This window comes from Diabrotica virgifera, chromosome 2 (assembly GCF_917563875.1).
Source record: "Diabrotica virgifera virgifera chromosome 2, PGI_DIABVI_V3a".
In the NCBI taxonomy this organism is placed as follows: Eukaryota; Metazoa; Arthropoda; class Insecta; order Coleoptera; family Chrysomelidae; genus Diabrotica; species Diabrotica virgifera.
In genome coordinates, this window is record NC_065444.1 from 22,515,095 (window position 1) to 22,537,893 (window position 22,799).

At 33.4% G+C, this 22,799-nt stretch overlaps 1 protein-coding gene across 1 annotated transcript in view; it reads right to left on the minus strand.

The window, feature by feature from the left end:
* Positions 1-16,084, minus strand: part of LOC114333572 (host cell factor-like) — a 28,779-nt gene extending 12,695 nt beyond the window's left edge. The window contains exons 1-7 of the mRNA XM_028283467.2: positions 15,730-16,084; positions 13,049-13,197; positions 12,295-12,993; positions 12,099-12,236; positions 10,919-11,045; positions 8,077-8,289; positions 3,750-3,856 (exon numbers count right to left, since the gene is read on the minus strand). Coding sequence (XP_028139268.2) covers positions 3,750-3,856; positions 8,077-8,289; positions 10,919-11,045; positions 12,099-12,236; positions 12,295-12,993; positions 13,049-13,197; positions 15,730-15,886 — 1,590 coding nt within the window. The 5' untranslated portion in view covers positions 15,887-16,084. The remainder of the gene's footprint in view (positions 1-3,749; positions 3,857-8,076; positions 8,290-10,918; positions 11,046-12,098; positions 12,237-12,294; positions 12,994-13,048; positions 13,198-15,729) is intronic.
* Positions 16,085-22,799: the final 6,715 nt, after the last annotated feature.

A 22,799-nucleotide genomic window follows, 5' to 3' on the forward strand; every position in this document is an offset into this window, starting at 1 on the left:
TAAAACCTCGATCAATATAAAATATTTACCATGATCAAATGCCTTTTAGAAGTCAATAAAAATAAAAAAAAAAACAGTAGATGGGGGTATAACAGTATGCCAACGAAAATATGTAATCCACTATTCTGTTGGCAGCTATTATGGATTTTCTATAATGAACTCTTTTCTACTAGTCAAGCCCCTTCATTTTATATCTATATTGAGGTAGTTGTGAAATTAAATATCTAACCCACCATTTTTTGGTGGCCATTTTGGATTTTCTATAATGAACTCTTTATTAGTAGTCAAGCCCTTTCATTCGATACCCATATTGAAGTAGTTGTGAAATTAAATTATATGTAACCCACCATTTTTTGGCGGCCATTTTGGATTTTCTATAATGAACTCTTTATTAATAGTCAAAGAGAATTGGAACTTTCAGAGTTTGTGACATTTCCGTAGCCGTTACAATGGCTGTGTTATTTTTCGATAACCTATATTAAAAAATATAATTTATTAGGAAATACTTGTATCAGCCCAAGCAAAAAACAATCAGTGAAAGCCACACCTACCGTAATAAATAGGTATATTTTATTATTGGTCTTTCAATGCCAAAATCAGGATAAACAAATAAGTATTTTCATTTATGGTTCCAATCAATATGATTTTCATCATTACTTTGCATTGTGCGATATATTTGCAACCTTTTTTAAATCAAAAATAATTCCATTATTATAAAGAATGCCAACAAAAGCCGGCCCTGTACGCAACTTTTTTCTCGGTGCAATATTCTATATTTTTATTGAAAGTCAACATAAGTGCTTAATTTTATTTACGAATTTATATTGTGTGATATGCCCACTGACTATTGCTTCGATGGTCGCTCTGGTTGCTTTAAGTGTCGTTGGCGGCTTAGCCACGAAAGATCAAAGGCGTGTCGTTTCTCTGTGGTTATTGTTCTCTGCCAATAGCATGCATGCGTGAGCCACTGAAAAGTTACGAGTAAAAACCCTTTAAAAGTTGCAAGATCTTAAATGATACTCCATATTATTATTAAAATAAATGGATGTTGCAAATATTCCTGGATATTACCCAGGGCAACACAGGACTCTAACCCACGTGGATGTGATATGAAAGGAATGAACCTCACATATTGAAAATTGAGTGTCAACTGAACTGAAAAGTGAAAGGAATCTTTATGAAAAATTAAAACGAAATACTAGATCTATTGTAAGACAGAACCATTTTATTTACTTAAATGAATTAAGAGTAAACAGTAGCGATCAACAGGTAGCAATAAAATATAACTTCGGGAGATAGTATCATAAACTTTGGCAACATTGGTAATCTTTGACATTATGTAAGATTAATATTATTGACAATTTAACTCATAGGCGCGCTAAATGGAAGTAACCGAAAACAATTTTGTTATTAGTAAATAAATATTTATAAAAATAAACCCAAATGGGTGAAAATTTTATGTTAACATAGGTATTTGTACGAAAAAATAATAATAAATAATAATTTCATTGTGAAGCGAAACGAGAGCAGTCTTATTTTATTTAGTTCATAGAGCGCCAAAGGCACTCTAGAACACCCTTTAACCCTTCTTAGGGTCCCATCAGAGGTGCATATTTCATTCTCTTTGAACTACTAAAATTCGGGCTACCGTTATCGGTTCACAACGAAATGATGGCATGAATGCCGTGGCGGTATCTGCTAAAGACGAACGAAAGTTTTACTTCTAATATTAACAATATCAAAAATAAAATAAAACTTAGAACTAGTCTTCTGGTTAAACCAATCGTGGCTTGGGGCTTCTAAAATTTGCAAGCCAACGAATTGCCGGAGCTAAGAAGGCCGAGGGAAATCTACCAGGTTAAGTCGTACTTCATGTAATGATTATTTATTATTTTGATTAGTTCTACTCGTAATCTGAGTATTCGGAACTAAGCTTTGTTGGAATTTTACCGTGCTGGACAGGCGGGAAATGAGATGCAGCCTGATAGATCTTCCTCGGCATTGTTAGCTCCTGCACTTTTTGTAAAAATACACTTTCTTCAATTTTTTTATCCGATGCCTAGATTTTGTGTCATTTTGGAACTACTAATGAAATAAAAAATTTTAGTAGTTCCTAAATTACACAAAATCTAGGCATCGGATAAAAAAGTTTATTTGAAGAAATTGTATTTTTTTGTTCTTCTTAATGGCGGTACAGGCTCGTTTTTTTAATATTGTATTTAATTACAGAGTAATTTCCACATATTAATATATTTTTCAAATTGAGCCCTGTACCGCCATTCTTTATTTTATTACTAATACGTTTGCCAAATATCTCGAAAAAATATTCAAAATTACAGCCGCAATCTTGGAACGCGTTTTTGCTACCTGTTGATCGCTACTGTATCACCTTTAGCAAAAATAAATTTTTTCGGGTTCAAAAATTGCAATTTTTCGATTTTAAGTTCAACCGCGTTTATCTCGAAAACTATGCATCCTACGAAAAAACTTGTCAGAACAGTTTTTGCTTAGAATGACCCAAAAAATACAAAAAAAAAAATGTTTTGTTTTGCGAGAAATCGCTGTTATGTAATTCCTCAAGTTCTTTGTTTATAACAATCTTATCGACATCCGGATCAACTGTTACCCAACAAATTCGTGTTCTACGGGTCAAGATACATAAAAAAATCTTGGGTAAGACCATCTGAATAAAGGAGGCCGTTGTACCCCCTTGGCGACAGGACTATGAATATCTACCTAAAAAAAATTGGCATTTGTACTGTAGTCAGGATTTCTGTACCTAAACATAGATTTATTACGAATTTCATTTTCATGGGAAACAACTTTTCACACTTTTTTTATGTATGACAACAGTAGATTACTTCTCATAGGTACTTACATTGTTAAAATTTGTGGTGGCTCCAATTTCGATGTTCTCATAATTTTGGCACGGCTTTGAATGGACTTTTTCTTGGAATTATTCGCTTTATTTGTCGTTTGATTAACTTTTCCCATTTCGTTAAACTATTGATAATATGTTAAAAATAAAATATCCTCCTAAATCTTTATACTCGCATTAGAATTCGAAATGTTTTTACGTAAAATATATTATATTACCTACCTACATAGAACTGCACTAAAACACAATTAACAACAATCTATTATTTCAAACAGGCCAACAACTTATACAACAACAACAAAAATATAATAAATAACTATCAATAAACACTATTTTCCTATGAAACAACTATAACGAATTCTTAAATTTACACACTACTGCACTGGACTGATATCAATAAAGATGACAGAACAAATTAGAGAAAATCTGACGCAGGTTTGTCAAAATGACACTGATAATTTCTCTATGTTGCCTAATTAGTTATTTAGTTATAATATGTTCGATTTCTTGTTAGAAATAAAAAATTTTAGTAGTTCCAAGATTACACAAAATCTAGGCATGCGATAAAAAAGTTTATTTGAAGAAAGTTTATTATTTTTTTCTTCTTAATGGCGGTACAGGCTCCTTTTTTCAATATTTTATTTAGTTATAGAGTAATTTCCACGTACTAACATATTTCTAAAATTGGGCTCTGTACCGCCATTCTTTACTATATTACGAATATGTGTGCCAAATATCTCGATAAAATATTCAAAATTAGAGCCGCAATATTGGAACGCGTTTGCTGCTACCTGTTGCTCGCTACTGTAGCATCTTAACAACAAAATTATTAGCCCTAAAATGTATTCGTAACAAATATTATAATACTTACTGTACTTTTTGACAGATTAGCAGTCCTAGGTGATTGAACATTTACCATTGACAGAGAATTAGCTATATATTTATTTGTTTGGGCAATTTTCGAAGTACCTTGATTACCTGAAAATTACAAACAGTTATACCTATATATGTACAAAGGTTAAGATATAAGCAAAAGCTTTGCTGTCGTTTAGATGCATTATTTAAAGCCAAAGAATTCAGCAAACCTTCGGTATATGAATCGGTATCAATAGAATTTTACAACGTTGTTTCAGCATATCCCTACATCGTCAGAGATTCTGGCTGATACAAATTCACACCCAGAACTGGCGAAGAATGTCTCTCGGTATTTTCCATTTCAAGTGGATAGCTACAAAAGTGTCATCTATTTTGATGGCCATAAACAAAACACGATTCAATAGAATCGACTTCTGTACTTTCGAGCTGCACGAACTTTGCGAAATTTCGTACAGGAGGACAAAAAGCTATTAGTCCTAATAAGGCAATTTTTGACATTTATCGATAACGATCGGATAGCTCAGCGGGACGAGCGGTTGGCCACACATCACTTCACTGTGATGAATGCGAGTTCAATCCCCAGCCCGGGGAACGAAAAATAAAAAGGTTAACGCATCAGTATAAAATTCATAATAATCTGAAGCTTAGACTGAAATATGCGGGCGTATGATCGGCCTATGAGGGAGCAGTACGGCGAGAGATAAAGGCTTGCGGCTCAGTGATACTCCCCATAGATCTCTACCGGAAAGGCGTTGACGCCTAAATACCGGTGTATATACAGGGTGCCCAGATTAATTTATCCAGGCTATATCTCTTAAACGAGTAGAGATTTTCGAATGGGACAAAAACTGATCTATTCCATTTGTAATACACTTTAATATGGCGTAGAAGAAATCATCCCCTAAATATTCATCCCTTAGTTACAACCCCTAACTTTATTTTTTTTAATAGCACCCTTTACATTTTTTTCTAGTTTTGGATGTGGTCTTCTATTGTCTATTCAACAGATTTTTTAAAAATAAAATCGTTTTGTAAGTAATCAAGAAAATATCAGTTTATTTTTGTTAATTATGTGTCCCAGACTAATGTATCCAGGCTATATTTCTTAATCGAATAGAGATTTTTGAACTTGGGACAAAAACTGATCTATTCTATTTGTAATACATTTTAATATGGCGTAGAAAAAATCATCCCCTAAATACTCATCCCTTAGTTACAACCCCTAACTTTTAATTTTTAATAGCAACCTGTAACTAAGGGATGAATATTTAGGGGATGAATTTTTTCAACGCCATATTAAAGTGTATTACAAATGGAATAGATCAGTTTTTGTCCCATTCGAAAATTTCTATTCGTTTAAGAAATATAGCCCTTACACTCCCGAAACAATGTAAGTTGACATAAAGTTGTTCAGTCTATTTTTCAATTTATATGGGAACAAAGAGATATACTAATTTTTTTCAGAATTTTGGTATGTCACTTTGACAGATTTTATTGATACTCACGATTGTGTTTCCCAGGAGTATATGCATGACATGCACAATTGTGTGACTGACACATTTGTGAGTACTGGGAGTGTATGGCTACTCGCCCTAGAAAACAAAACAAATAAATTACAACATTTTACAACATTTATTAGTAATATTAAGTACACATAATATTGTCATTTATTACAAATGTTAATAACTAGTATATTTTTAACACATTATTTGTTGTGAAAGTTAAAAAAACAATTTTGATTTTTGCTCATACAGAGATAAACTTTACATTTGCTACATGAAACTCCTGACCTACTCTTACAGGATTCCAATCTGCAACATAAAGGATTTTTTAGATCTTCCAAGACAGGCCAGTGATTAAAACCATCATATCTTTTGTCAGTAAAGGTGACGGTCTCATTTTCTTTGGACGAGGGTCTTCATGTTCATCTTCTGTGTCCACGTTTTCTGTATTTGGACTTTTCGTTCAACATAACAAATAATCTGCTAGTTCTAAGCGAAAGGATAATAAATCTTTAATATCTTTTGATTTGTATTGGTTACTTCGGCAGTCGCGACGGTATTCCATCCAACTGTTAACAATAGCTAAATCAAACAGATGTAGGATTACCTTTAATGTCCATTTGCGAGTTTTGAAGAAAGTTCTATAACACTCCATCATCTGATCGCAGATATCAATTCCACCCATCTTTTCGTTGTAAATTTTAATTACGTTTGGACATGGAACCTCTACACGACTAGCACTAGCTTTATCCCATCGTTTGACTAAATGTGTGGGTTCTTGGCCAAAAGCCGTAGATGCCATTAAAACGGATTTATTATCTTTTCATTTAGTGATACATATCTTCTGATCACTGCTAACAACCTGCTCAGAATCGCCTCTTTTCATCTGATTATCTGTTTTAAATGTAAATCCTTTAAAACGATTGTTCATAATAGTTCCTCTGCCACGTATTTTTAGCTCAGATAATTTGAGCAACAAAGGTATCGTCGAAAAATATCTGTCGAAGAATACAAAGCTATTAACCGGTAACGTTTCCACTAGCCTAAGGATGACTGACGGTCCGAGTCCCAGTTCTTTATTTCTTAAATTGGTACTTGTTCCTTGATATATTTCAAAAACTAGGACAGTACCATCACTTTTTGATAAAACGAAATTTTTTAAACCCACAGGTCTTGGTTTATTTTTTACCTATTGCCGAAGAGCACATCGACCAAGAAACGGAATCATCTGTTCGTCTATTGAGAATGCAGCTTCAGATTCTCTCTTTAATTCCCGACATCGGCTTCTGGCTAAATCGATCATTGGCTGAACTCTCCACAGACGATTATTTTTTTTAATTTCTTCTGTTACCGTGCATACATTCACAATATGAAGATTGACTCTCAAGAGGTACAACCTATCTCTTGGAATTGCATCCGCAATTACAGGAAGTTTAAAGCGACTGCTCCAATATAAATGAATTCGAGGGAATTTTAAACAACCCATCACTGCATGGATTCCAAAAAAAATTTTTATTTCTTCAGGAGTTACTTTGGGTTTAAGTTCCCTTCCGTGTTTTTGTAAATAAAATTGTGCAGTACGTTCTGCACACAGTTGAAAAAATGAGTTTCCTAAATACTTTTCAAAGTAACACCATGGTGTTAAAACTTCAGTGGGATCTGGAAGTATTGTTTCGGGTATATTTTCATTTTTAAATGGATTAGTTCTAGCCCAATTTAGCATTGATGATTTTTGGAGATTTTGTACAGTACTGGGAACTGCTGAATCATTTTCGTCTCCACTTTCATCAGATTTATCACTTTCTTCAATTTCATCATCTTGTACATACAAATTCTCCTCTTCAGACGGTACCCAATCATCATCATCATCTCCGAGTTCAATTTCCAAATCGGAATCAATTTCATCCAGCAGTTCGTAGATTTCATCTGGATGAGCAGCCAGTCTCGCCATGTCAACTTTTCTAGTTGTTCCTGAAAAAGAAACCCTTGTTACCAGTTTTGTTCACTGAATCATTATTTATTTTTTTTGCATTGTTACACCATTTATTCCCGGCCTACATAAACGTGAAACACTTCAAAACTTACATTGACACCGCTCACTCCTGACCCTCACAAACGTGTTGTTCTTCAAAACACGTTTGTGGATTTGTAACCTCAAATTAGTATTGAATGATTTTGTCTAAATAGGTAAACATACACAATTTGTGACGACTATCCACCAAAATAAATATTTTAAAACAAATAAAAATGTGTACTTACGTCTAAAAGCCATATTAACACACTTGACAAAAAGTTGTTACCATTCACTGAACAATATCATACGGATCTAAGCAAATTTTCGGTAATCTCCCGCGACAATATGATAGACACGTGCACCCACTATCGTGTCGTAGAGCAGCAACTGGTGCAAAATGATATTTTAAACCTAATATCACTTATAAATAAGACGCTCACAATTGTGAGTGTATGGAGCGTAAGGGATAGCCTGGATAAATTAGTCTGGGACATATAATTAACAAAAATAAACTGATATTTTTTTGATTACTTACGAACAGATTTTATTTTTAAAAAATCTGTTGAATAGATGATAGAAGACCACATCAAGAATTATAAAAAAATGTACAGGGTGCTATTAAAAAAATTAGGGGTTGTAACTAAGGGATGAATATTTAGGGGATGATTTTCTCTACGCCATATTAAAGTGTAATATTACAAATGAAATAGATCAGTTTTTGTCCCATTCGAAAATCTCTATTCGTTTAAGAGATATAGCCTGGATAAATTAGTCTGGGATTGATAACATAAAACTGATGTACTTACCAATTGTAGCAATTTTTCTTGTCATTTTGAAAGGAAATAATTTGCCTGTTGCTGTGTTTATTTGGTGTGGAATGACTTTTATAGTCTGTAGAGATTTATTGACTAGCGAAATGGGTGAAATCTTTACAATCGAATGTTTGCGCATTTGAGGTAAAATATGTGTCTTCGTCTGAACAATATTGCACCCTTTTGGCAAGTTCACCGACGTCATGTCTGTGAAGGAAAAAATAGTTACAATCTGTGGTGATGATTTGTCTCAAGGTTTAATAACCTTTAGATTACATGTTGAAAATAGATTACGTGTTCTAAGATTTCACTTTAAGGGAACATAGAGACCCCTTCTCGAAAACAGGTGACACCTCACTAGAGTCCTCAGATTGATACCAGCCAACTGTGGTATTGTATCAGATACCTATATGGTTCCGGATCTTCCCATCGTGACGGATGACAAACCTGCAACCTAACCAAGGCAAATCCCAGGCAACCAAGTGACGTCAAGAACGTTGAGGAAACGTCAGTTTTTGGTTGAATACAGGGTGTTTGGTAAAGAATGGGCCATAGCTTAACCTCAGGTTCCTGAGGTTAAAATAGGCCGATTTAAGCTAACTAGTACAAAGTTTATAGTAACCGAGATACAGGGTGTCAAAGTTAAACTTTTTTTTTTATTTATTATTGAATATTTCCTGACAGGTATGAGATAACAACATGAAATTTGGTATGTGGGGGATTTTTGGGTCGAGAAAACTAAATTCCCTACCAAAAATTATATAATGCCCAGTGGACGCAACATACGCCTTTCAGCACTCATTTATTACGTTCAATTTTTTTTATCCCCTCACTCTGTATAATTTTGACATTAACATTTTTATTCTCCTATTAGTTTTACTTAAAACAGGTATACTTCTTTTATCTCCCTAAACTCAACCGTTTTCGAGATAAACGCATTTTAAATCTGCGATACACCATCATTTTTAGCATAATATCATTGTAGTTACACCCGAAAAATAACTTAAAACTATAAAAATTGTGCCAGTTCTCATATTTATGTGGTTGCATCGAAAATTCCATTTAAAGAAATTTGCGATACATTTTTGGAAATTTTTTTGGTTTTAAGTTATTTTTCGGGGGTAACTACAATAATATTATGCTAAAAATGATGGTGTATCGCAGATTTAAAATGCGTTTATCTCGAAAACGGTTGAGTTTAGGATAAAGTAAGTCCGAATAAAGGAAGTATACCTTTTTTAAGTAAAACTAATAGGAGAATAAAAATTTTAATGTCAAAATTATACAGAGTGAGGGATAAAACATAATTGAACGTAATAAATGAGTGCTGAAAGGCGTATGTGGCGCTCTCTAGGCAATACATAATTTTTGGTAGAGAATTTAGTTTTCTCGACCCAAAAAACCTCCACATACCAAATTTTATGTTGTTATCTCATACCTGTCAGGAAATATTCAATAATAAATAAAAAAAAGTTTAACTTTGACACCCTGTATCTCGGTTATTATAAACTTTGTACTAAGGTAAGTTAGCTTAAATCGGCCTATTTTAACCTCAGGAACCTGAGGTTAAGCTATGGCCCATTCTTTACCAAACACCCTGTAGATACCTACACGTGTTTGAAGATTACGTCGTATAAACGTCTTTTGTAGGTGATTTTAAATACGTAAGATTAATGACGTTAAAATACGTCTTAAAACACGTTTTCAATTCAGACAGTCTAAGTCTGACGTCACAAAATTGGGAGGAGCTTAAAGACTTAATGCTTATGACTCCAAACAATTTCCATAAGAAGTTTTTCATTTATTGTTTACGTGCTTTGTGTGGTAAAATATTTAGTAGAAGAAACGTGTTAATTATGAGATTTTCATTCGTTTTTCTCAACAACGCTTTTAGCATAATGGGCTAAATTTAAAACGGTTAAATGGAAAATTGCAATACCAACAATGCCCATACGAATAAGTATTTGTGTATCTTTAAAATTAAAAATAATCTAAAAAACGCCATAAAAATTACGATTTTGATATCACGTATTTAAAAGGTGATAGAAATGGCGTCAATTATGGTGGGACAAATTCACGTGACTTTCGACGTCGAAAAACGTGATAAACTGACGTGGTTTAGTGATAATTATGACGTCTTTTCAAAGTTTTGTAAAAGTTATTTGGTTGCCTGGGATATGAATAAACAAGCCACACCAGAAAGGGCAACGGAAAGAGCAATGTTAGGTATATGACTGTCAGATAAACAGAGGAACGACTGGGTAAGATCAAAAACAAAAGTCGAGGATATAACAACAGAAATTGCCAAACTCAAATGCAGCTTCGCAGGCCACACTTCTAGACAAAAAGACCAACGTTGGAAAGCCACAATACAATACTGGAAATAGTGGAAACCTTACGAAAGTAAATGACCAAGAGGAAGACCACATATGAGATGGGTTGATGATATAAAAAGAATGACCGGAACAAATTGGAATGTTGCTCAGGATACAGACCGATGGAAGGAATTGGGAGAGACCCATGTTAAAATATGGATGATACAGAAGGCTAAGAAGAAGAAGAAGAAGATCATTACAAATATCTGATATTGATATGGAACCGGATTTCTTGTATCAACCGGTATCTCGTAATGTTTTCAACATGTAATCTAAAGGTTATTAAGCATTGAAGATGTTTTCACTGATGATGATCTGATAAAACCGAAAACGATTTGAAAAATGTTTAATCCTTTTGGATAATTTAAAATTATTTTATAATAAATATATAGGTATCATCATACATCAGAAGTTTTTACTTTATTGTAAGTTTACTTTCTATTACTTCTTCTAATCCTTACCATTTGTAGTAATATTACGTTGAAGGGAAACAGCGGTTGTTTTTGAAGTCAAAAATGATGAGACCAAAGCTGTGGAGCTGGCTGGGATTTTTGATTCAGAAAGTGGGGATATCTCACACTTTTGTATCTGTAAGAAGAAGAAAATATATAAATATTAATGTAGTTTTTAATTATTAATATTATATTAATTAGTAGCTAAAAACCTTATAACAAATTACATGCCTTTTGTAATAAAAAATATCCGATTATAATTTTTGTACCTCTGTTATTAAGGGCGTAGGCGCAAAATTTCGACTCCAGTGCTTTTTAAATGCATTCATTTTTTTCGAATCCTGAGAAGGCTAATAAGTAATTTTGGAAAATTTAATCGCAGAATGAAAAATTGGATCATAACCGAGGGCCGAAAGTCCCTTAGAATAAACAAAAAGTTTCTTTTGAATGAGATATTTGAAATTAAAAATCACACTAAATTTTCCCTTTTTTTACCTCTGTATGTTATTAAAATAAACAATATAGAAGTTTTCAGGGACTTTTGGCCCTCGGTAATAACGTAATCATTCATTCTGTGTTTAAATTTTTCAAAAATACTTATTAGTTTTCTCAGGATTAGACAAAAATGAATGCATTTAAAATGCATTGGAGCCGGAATTTTGCGCCTTTTTCCTTAAGAGAGACTAGAGACACATAGAGAAAAAGAAAAACGCCATACTGATTTAGAAGTTCACCAGATGTAAGTCAGAAACTGAAAAACCAAGAGGAAGACACAGAGAAATCGGAGGACCAGGTCATGAGGGAAATCAAAGTCTTGAAAGTGAGAAACTGGAGGGAACTATGCACATATCGAACGAAATGAGTGGAAGAAAATTAGAACGGAAGCCAAGTCATACAACAAACTTTGCCAATACACACGAAGAATGCAGAGTGATTCACCCATTCACCGCAATAAGCGAATCAGAGAGCTCTAAGTAAAACCGGCAAACATTTCATCCGCAATGAAAAAGCCTTGATGATGATGATACTCTAGAACTCCTAACAGCCCCAGCCCCTAGACTAGATATTAATATAGTCATAGTACATCAATTACTTTGTTCAGCTCTTGGTTTTATTATCCCGAGTTTAGCTAACTATTCAGTTCTATTTCCAAGATATTAAAATTAACAAAATCATACAAATGTGTTACCTGTAAGATGTAAGTATGTACAGATATTGCTCCTGTCCAGTTAACTTCAAGGTTGTTTATTCCTGCTTTAACTAAAGATACCCGACTAGGAGCTGGAGGTTTATCCACATCTATATACCACAAATCCTTGCAGCATACCTAAAATAAAAAATCTTATTTACTAACTGTATATTATGTAATTTTTAGAAGTTATTACCTGATTTTTACCGATTTTTTTATATCCATCGCGACCAGACCAAATATAAAGCCGCGTACTAATCCCCACTGCACAATGGCCTGCTCTGGGACAAGGTAGATCAAGTTCAGATTCTCTTGGGATATTCAATTCATCCCAGCTCATGGTTTCTAAATTCAGACACGCTAAGGTACTTGTACACTTCCAGGCTTTTTCGAGGGCATTTTCATCTTTTGACGGAACGGCAGGAACCCATCCTCCAAAAACAAACATTCTATGACCAATTAGTGTAGAGGTGTGAAGAGATCTAGGTAGAGGTGCAAGACCAAAGACCTGTGGTTGCATCCAAGTCATTGTTTCTGTTTGCAGAAACCACAAGTCTCCTAATCTACGCCCGTTCATACCTCCATATATAATTAAAAAGGAATCCTGGTTTTTATCAACATATCCTACACCAGTGTGAGATTCTCTTGGTGTAGGACCTGCCCAATTCGTCTGGGGAAAATCCCATTGCATAGGATTACTTCTAATATCTAATATGTAAAGATCATTCAAATGTCTTGGAACGAGTTTGTTGGGATCTGTTCTATAATTTGTTAAACCACCAAATAGGTACACTTTTGAATTTACTAGAGTAAAACTATGCCCTAATCTAGGGCAAGGTACATGGCCAATTTTTGTTCCTTTTGGTTTTAGCCTCTTCCATTCCCATTTAGTGACCTCAAAATATACATAAAGTAATTATACTAGTAAACTGTATATACTAACTAATTACCTGTAACTCAAAAAGTTCATTACTGTATTTGCCGTATTCTTCCACTCCACCAAAAACTAATAACCTTGTTCCATCTGCCACGAAACCAAATGCAGCACATCTTGGAGGTACATCACCTTTAGTAATTGGAACAAACCACTGATTTGTTGCTACAAACATATTATACAGTGGTTTAGTGAGTTTATAAATTATGTAAACAATTAAATGAAGGAAATGATATCAAGCAAAAATGTAGTTAATGCAGGAAAAGTTATTTTTGATGAACGAGAAATACTTGAGATATGGAGTAATTATATAACTAATAACTAAATTGTTCCAAGACGACAGGTCAAATATACAGAGAAAGAGCAAAGTAAACCAAGAAGGAGCTGACATTTTAAAATCTGAAGTTATTTATGCAATAAAATCAGCCAAAATCAGAAAAGCCAATGAACCAGATAACATACCAGCTAAGCTTTTAAAAATCGTACAAGAAGACTATGGTAGGGGAGCAAAGTATGCTAAATGTGCAGTCACTCGAGCGTTATGGGGACCTATTGGGTTGTGATTATTAGGTTCTAAAACCAAAAAAGTTAATTTTTCCATTTTAGTGGGGACTTTCTATTTTTAATTTAATTTTCCATTTCCAACAATCGTTTTTTTAGATTCTAGCGCCATCTATCCATAATTCGAAAAAATGTCTCGAATAATAGTTACTTATTTTTACGTAAGGAATCCAAATCTGCAATAAAAAATGGGGGGTCCCATTTAAGATTTTAAAGTATCTCCCACCCCAATTCCGTGGGGGTCGTGTTTGATACCATTCGATAGATTTTTCAAAAATATTGAATACGTGTATTTTGCAGTTTTTCGATCTGATATTCATTTCGCGAAATATCGCGGGATTCGTATTTAAAATATTAGATTTACCCCCACCCATCTCCTTGGGAAGTCGTGTTTGGTATCATTCGATAGATTTCTGAAAAATATTGAGCACATATTTTTTAGTTTTTCGATCTGTCATTCATTTCGCGAAATATTCGCTTTTTTTCTTGTGAAATTTTGGGACTCGCCCATTTCCTTAGGCCCCGCTCAAATCGTCAGATTTTTGAAATGTACACTGTTTTGCATGTACTTATAGACCAGTAAGGATCTGTTTTTAGGTGGATGTGAGAGCTGGCATTCGGATTTTTGCGGATTAAGTTAGATGATAACTTCGTTAATAATAAATGAATTATGCTCCTCAAATATGCCCGGAACATTCATAAAAAAAATTAAATATTTAAAAATTTCAAAAAATTTCGTTTTTTATTCTACTTTTTTTGCTTATAACTTAAAAACTATTCATTTTAGAACATCAAACAAAGATAAGTAAATTTTCTATTAGATGCGATTGGTTAAAAATGTCTTAATTTATCACCCTTGCTTCAAAATAGCAATAAATATAAAATTAGGGGGCAAAACAAGCCTGTCCTTATTCAATGATTTTCCATCACTTAGGTTACACTTGGAACCTTCCTAATTCGCTTAGAAAATTTTTGTAATGTGCTAAAACCATACACCAAATTTCATTAAAATTGACTTACTAGATTTTGCATAATAATTTTGCAATCTAAACTTTTTTTAAAAAATTAAAATTTTTTAAAATCTTGCACAACAGAAACTAGAACATACAAAGATTTGTCAATTTTTTCACATATAAAGAAGTACTCCACCTATCTAATGCACTTTACAGAATTAAAATCGGATTATTTAAACAGCCTCAGCAATGTTTTAAAGTTATAAGCAATTTTTTGGCTTATAAACAAATTAGTGCTGTGGCCAGGAGGGGTGCTACGGGCTCCTTTATTTAGATGGACTTACCCAAGTTTTTACGTATTTTGACCCGTATAACACGAATTTTTTGGGTAACAGTTGATCAGGATGTCGATAAGATTGTTATAAACAAAGAACTTGAGGAATTACATAACATCGATTTTTCGCAAAATAAAACATTTTTTTTGTATTTATTGGGTAATTCTAAGCAAAAAATGTTCTTACCAGTTTTTTCGTAGGATGCATAGTTTTCGAGATAAACGCGGTGGAACTTTAAAAAAATCGAGAAATTGCAATTTTTGAACGCGAATAACGTTTGATTAAAAAATAAAATATTCTGCTGACAGCATTTGAAAGGGGGGGGAAGGATGAAATTTTGGGGTTTTTTAAAATGTAACACCCTGTAATTAACAAATGGGCAATTACCCTTAAATGAAACCTATACCAAAAAATCAGCCACTTATTTGTGATAAATTGCCGTAGGGTTCCTTCTTGATTCCCATTACAGTTAGGGAAAAATATATTTTTTTAAAACATCTTTTTTAAAAACATAATATCAACTTTGGGACGCCACCCCCGCTAAACGGTGGTTGATAGACATATTATCTTGTCTAGAATACACAGTAGGAAATATAGTCCTCTTCATATTTCTATTAATGCAATTTTTTGCAAAACGTACAGGAAGGGCTACGTTTCGCAAAATCCACAAATTATCCCCTTTAAAGGGATGAAAAGGGGGGTTTCGGGACGAAATTTTTTAAGAAAAAGTTAGTCAAATAAAACCGGACTTGTGTCCATTTTCTCTGTTTCCTACACTAATGATACAAGTTATTACCCAAACGCGCGCTATATACTCTATAAAGCATTAAAAGTCTAATGTTTATTACCTGTATTAAAAACAAAAATATGATCACACATTCCTTCATTTCCGCCGCCAAAAACAACCATTAATTCCTTGATGATCACCGCACGATGACCATGTCGTGGACGAGGATGAGGTCCAGTGGGATCCTCCACTAACTTCCATTTTAACGCCTTATCCATCGATGTTTTTTTCAGATGCACTCTACTGATGTAGCAATAATGGACTCAAATAATCTTTAATTTGGTCGAAAGCAGCATGTAGAGTCAGTTTCCACTAATCAATAGAACTTTTAAGGATGTAGTGATTTTGAAATCTCATTAAACAGTCACCTAGTTAATAGCAGAAAGTGACGTGAGTTAAGAAATTTTTCTGACATTTCCGACATTTCATCTATCAGATCCTACTCTGTAGTATTTGATCACGTAAATATGAAAAAGGACCCCGCACAAACCTTATGGAAAATAGGTCCCAGTGGATTTCGTTCATACTTTGGGAAAATACTCTTTGAAGCATCCTGATAAAAAGTTTTCATGGGCACAACTCAATCGTATGAAGGATTTTCAAGATATAGAGGCCCAAACTCGGAAAATTATAAGATTTACGGAGTATTCTAATTCCGTGAGTTACTGGTTATTCGGAAACATGTAGAAGTTTGGATTAAAGAAAAGTACTAAATAGTAGTCTATGATTTTTTCCTGGCTATCCAATGGCGACCTTTACTTTGACCTTGACATTCAACGGACGTCATCTTCTAGAGTCTTGGGGGTTTTCGGCATTCAATTAATATAAACAGATTATTCAAGGGTTTTTGGGATCGCTAAACACGAATATGCCATCAGAATTGCCCTACGGATGACGTGGTGGCCAGGGCCTCTGCAAGGGATATCATCTTCTAGAGCAGCGGTGCTCAAAGAGTCGATCGCGATCGACCGGTCGATCGCCAAAGTTTTTGAAGTCGATCGCGATTCACGGAAAAAATACAAATGAAAAAGATGTGGACACTATGTACTTTACTTCTGCATACATATGTGAGGTGGTTGAAATAATTAGTCCCGAAATAATTTCTTTTCTAGAAGAACGATGAGAAAATTTACTTCAAAACGAAAAGCTCAGTGATCTTTCTTTCGTATCACATGTAGCAAATCATTTGAACCTCCTTAATGTGGAACTACAGGGTAAAAATTACAATTATCGATATGATGAGCGCAGTACATTTCTTTGTCAACAAAATGTTATTATTGATTATTCAAATGAACAAAAAGGATTTAAACAACTTTCTATCGTTGACAAAAAAGGTTAACCGCTAATTTGAATTATATTTATTATGAGACGGAGATGCAAGTAGTTCATGGCGAGTTTGAAAGATGCTTGGCTGATTTTAAGAAACTGACAGATATTATAACATTCATGTCTAATCCATTTTCTTGTGAATACGTGGAAAAAATTGTCACTAGTAATACCACTAGAGGTCAAATTATTTCCGGAAATTTTCTAAAAATATTCATGATCAAAAAAAAATTTCCGGATATTAATTTGACTTCGCGTGGTATTCGGTAAGAAAATTTCACACCAAATTTGCATTTGAAAATCCAAAGCTGCATGAACAGATTAATAGCGCGCTATAGCTTTGTCAGCAATTATTTAGGCTTTCAAATTCGTAATTTCTACTCATTGTAGTTGCATGGGAATACCATTTCAAGATAGAAAATAGTATATTCTTCAATTTTACATAAGTTTTGAGTAACTACAAGTGATAGAAAATTATTTTTTGGCGTTTTATTTTAAATTATGTAAACAAATAAAAACCAGTCTGTCAAAAATGTTCTGTTATTGTAAACGTCAAAAAATTTCCACTATAATTCGCTGTTGGGTACCCCACGAGCAAAAAATTTCCGATAAAATACCTCCGTTCCCATGGTGATCTGTCAAAATAACGTATTTTGATTGGTTCAAAATTGCAGGTGTGTAATTTTCACTAGTAATACCACTAGAGGTCAAATTATTTCCGGAAATTTTTTTGAGATCATGAATATTTTGAAAATTTCCCGAGTCGCAGACGAGGGAAATTTTCTAAAAATATTCATGATTAAAAAAAAATTTCCGGATATTAATTTGACTTCGCGTGGTATTCGGTAAGAAAATTCCACACCAAATTTGCATTTGAAAATCCAAAGCTGCATGAACAGATTAATAGCGCGTCATAGCTTTGTCAGCAATTATTTAGGCTTTCAAATTCGTAATTTCTACTCATTGTAGTTGCATGGGAATACCATTTCAAGATAGAAAATAGTATATTCTTCAATTTTACATAAGTTTTGAGTAACTACAAGTGATAGAAAATGAATCAAAACTAAATTATGTAAACAAATAAAAACCAGTCTGTCAAAAATGTTCTGTTATTGTAAACGTCAAAAAATTTCCACTATAATTCGCTGTTGGGTACCCCACGAGCAAAAAATTTCCGATAAAATACCTCCGTTGCCATGGTGATCTGTCAAAATAACATATTTTGATTGGTTCAAAATTACAGGTGTGGAATTTTCACTGAAATATTCATTACTGTCAATATGGAGATCATTTCCGTCCAAAACGAGGCACTGAAAATGATTTCGGATACTTACATATTAGGTACACGGTACACCTTAAGTCCAGAGCGGCTGATAAGAAATTTTGGTCTTTCATACCGTATAACAAATATCCATATTTGAAGCAAATAGCTCTAAAGCTCATAGCATTCTTTGAATCAACGTACTTGTGTGAGTCTGCATTTTCCCAAATGAAGATAGTGAAATCAAAGTATCATAATCGGCTAACTGACGAACATATCTCATCATTCTTGCATCTGGCCCTCGGCAATTCTGTACCATCATATGAAAATCTTGTGTATATTATGCAGTGCCATGTTAAAAACATTACTTTAATTACAACTTTCTGAAGTTACAACTTTTTATCAAATAGAAATGGTCAACAAAGTTTTTTATTTTCAAAACTATCGTTTTTTACTAGCAGTGGATCGCTGGACGCTTGAAATTTATGTGGTAGATCCGACACAGTATAAGTCTGAGCACCACTGTTCTAGAGTTTCGATGGTTTTCGGCATTAATTGATGCAAATAAATTACTGGATAGTTTTTCGAGATCGTTATACACGAATATGCCAGCAGAACCGACTCCCGGAGCACCTGATTTCCAAGGTCAATGAAAGGGGCTCCTGGAGTTTCGAGGATCTTTGGTACTACATTAATGCAAATGGATTAGTTATAGGTTTTTGGGGTTGCTGAACACGAATACGTGATCAGCACAGACACAGGAGCACCTGGTGCCTAAGACAGGTTATCTTCTGGAGTTTCGGAGGAATCAAATGGATTACTCTTAGGTTTTTGGGGTTGCTGAACATGCATACACTATCAGGTCCGACCCACGAATCACATTGTGCCTACGGCACAATGTGATTCGTGGGCACATTCGTGATACGGCATATTCGTGATACGGCATATTCGTGTTCAGCAACCCCAAAAACCTAGAATTAATCCGTTTACATCAATGTAATACCAAAGACCCTCAAAACTCCAGGAGTCCCTTTCATTTACCTTGGAAACCAGGTGCTCCGGAAGTTGGTTCTGGGGGCATATTCGTGTTTAGCGACCTCAAAAAACCCTCCAGTAATTCATTTGTATCAATTAAATGCCGAAAACCATCGAAACTCTAGAAGATGACATCCCTTGCAGTGGCCCTGGCCACCACGTCATCCGGAGGGCAATTCTGATGGCATATTCGTGTTTTGCGATCCCAAAAACCCATGAATGATCTGATTATATCAATTTAATGCCTAAAACCCTCAAAACTCTAGAAGATGACGTCCGTTGAAGGTCAAGGTCAAAGTAAAGGTCGCCATTGGATAGCCAGGAAGAACTCCTAGACTACTAGTACTTTTCCTTGATCCAAACTTCTACATGTTGCCAAATAACCAGTAACTCACGGAACTGGAGTACCCCGTAAATCTTATAATTTTCCGAGTTTGGATCTCTATATCTTGAAAATCATTCATACGATTGAGTTGTGCCCATGAGAACTTTTTATCAGGATGCTTCAAAGAGTATTTGCCCAAAGTATGAACGAAATCCACTGGGACCTATTTTCCATAAGGTTTGTGCGGGGTCCTTTAACATAAAGTTTGATTTATTCATTAAACCAGGGCATTTAGGAAAAAATACATCGATGTTTAAATACGGCATCTATCGACTTGCAACTTTTTAGTCCAAGTAATGAAGCTTAAAATATTACAAAACCTCGCAATTTTTACAGAATGGATAGATTTGCTTTAAAATTTGAGAAGAAGTAGTGTATAGTCCAGGGATCAAAATCTATATGATGCCGTAAGGCGCTTTTACCATGGGGTGGTTGCCACCCCATCTCGGGGGTGGAAATTTTTTATTATATTTTGACCGAAAAAGTTGGTAAAAACATTCATTCTAAGCAAAAAACGTTTAAAATTTTTTTGATAAAATTAATAGTTTTTGATTTATTCGCTATCGAAAATGTTAGTTTTATATCGAAAAAATCAATGTTTTTAATTAGTTTTCTGGTAATAACTCAAAAAGTTTTCGTTTTATCAAAACAACTTTACTTAACAAACATGTACCTTTTGAAAAAATAAACCAAACCGTGTTTTCTAATTTTCTTTAAGACCAATAGTAATCGAGCTACACTTTATTATATTGTAGCTCTTCTTCGTCAAATTCTAAATATTTAGTTCAAACTCAAAAGACGGGAAAACTATGCATTTTTCGATATCTTGTTCAAAATAATTTAAAGTAATTAAAAATATCTATCTCCCGAAATAAAAAAAGTCTCTAGCTCAAAAATTAAGTAACTTATAATGAAAAGAATATCAGTCCCTATTTTTTTCAGGGAAAAAGTGATCTGACACAACCCCCTAATCACCACTCTAATTTAAATTAGTCATTGACCTTATTTGGTCTTCTTTATTTATGTATTATTAACAGGTTCTAGAAGTTTGACCGGCTTACAATGATTAGTTTAAAAAAAATGGAGTTAAAAGCGAATAACGAATTTTTGTAGTTTGGTAAAAAATGTCCTTTTCTTCAGAATAAAAAGATTAGCACCAGAGATACGAAAAAATATTTAAATATGAAATTGTAGCTTATTTCATTCCCAAGAAGTTGAATTGCAAAAAATTTTTCTATGGCAAAAAGTAAGTAAGCTATTGACAATTAAAACTTGTAATACCATGCAAAAACCACCTTTACCAACCCTTTCAAAGTCACCTCTTTTTGGTACTGAGCATCTTTGAAAGGATTTAATACTAATAGTCTTATAGATCTTGTAAAAACCTACAACATTCTTTTTTATCAAACTTTCTAAGATAAAAAATAAAAAGTTACGGTTAAAAAATCAATATATTTTTTTGAAAAAAAGAAGAAATCCAATTGGAAGCATAATAATGTAAGTTAGCGGTGTCATTAGCCTTATTAATGCTTCTTTATTTATGTATGATTAACAAATTCTAGAAGTTTGACTGGCTTAAAATGAATAGTTTTTAAAAAAACTGGAATTAAAAGCGAATAACGATTTTTTGTAGTTTGGTAAAATAGGTATGCCATTTTCTTTCAGAACAGAAAGATTAGCATCATAGATACGAAGAAATGTTTTAATATGAAATTGTAGGTTATTTAATTCCTAAGAATTAAAAAAAATTTTTCTACGGCAAAAATTGAGTTAATCGTAAAAAAATTGATTTTTTTAATACATATTAAATTAAATTAAATCTACTATCGAAAAACATTGATTTTTTCGATATAAAACTAGCACTTTCGATAACGAATAAATCCAAAACTGTTAATTTTATCAAAAAAATGTATAGAACATTTTTTGCTTAGGATGAACGTTTTTGCCAACTTTTGCGGTCAAAATATAATAAAAATTTCCACTCCCAAGATGGGGTGGCAACCACCTTCATGGTAAAAGCGCCTTTCGGCATCATATAGATTTTGATACTTGGACTATCCACTACTTATTCTCAAATTTTCAAGCAAATCGATCCATTCTGTAAAAATTGCGAGGTGAAAAGCTTCGGTTCCTGTACTATTTTGCATTGTAAAAAATACAAGATCCTTTGTAAAAGGTATATTTAAAATACCCCAATAAGGGTTACATCACAAAACAAAACGTTTTCGGATTAATAAGTAATCTATCATCAGTGTTAAGCCCTAAAATAGTAAGTATAAGCTAATTAATAATAGAAAATGTGATAAAAGTTGACTAAGGTTAAGAATTGACACAGGCCATACTTTGCGTGAGCCACCAAAAAGGTATGGGTGAAAACCCTTTGAAAGTTGTAAGATGTTAAATGATTTGCAGATATGATTTGCAAATCATATCCACGTGGGTTAGAGTCCTGTGTTGCCCTGGGTTATATCCAGGAATATTTGCAACATCGATCATCATTATCAATAATATGTAGTATCATTTAACAGCAGGTGCTGTTTTCATTTTTAGGATCATAAATGGACTTATAGATTCTCCCAATCTTTTAAGTCAGATTAATTTTAATGTTCCTTATCAAGCTCTCCGTTACCATAATATGTTTAAAATACCTTTCCATAGAACATTGTATGGCGTTCACAACCCACTTGATAGGTATATGGGATTGTTAAATAATTACGAACTTGATTTATTTAATATAACTCTAAATCAATTAAAAAGATCTCTTGCTCTGTGATGTTATTTTTATACTCTTAAGTGTTATGTTTGTATGTTGTATATATTTTTTTGTAGTCAATATTTATGTTATATATTAATTTTCGTGACATATGAAATTTTTCAGTGTTTTTATACTTTTCTAATTTTCTATTTTTTGGATTAATTAACTCATATTTAACACATTGAATTTATTATTACCTTTTGGAAATGTATTAATATTTAACTGTAATTTTTCTGTTAATGGGGTTATCCCGTATAATATAATAAATAAATAAATAAACATCTTACAACTTTCAAAGGGTTTTCACCCATAACTTTTTGGTGGCTCACGCATGCATGCTATTGTAAGTATGGCCTGTGTCAATTCTTA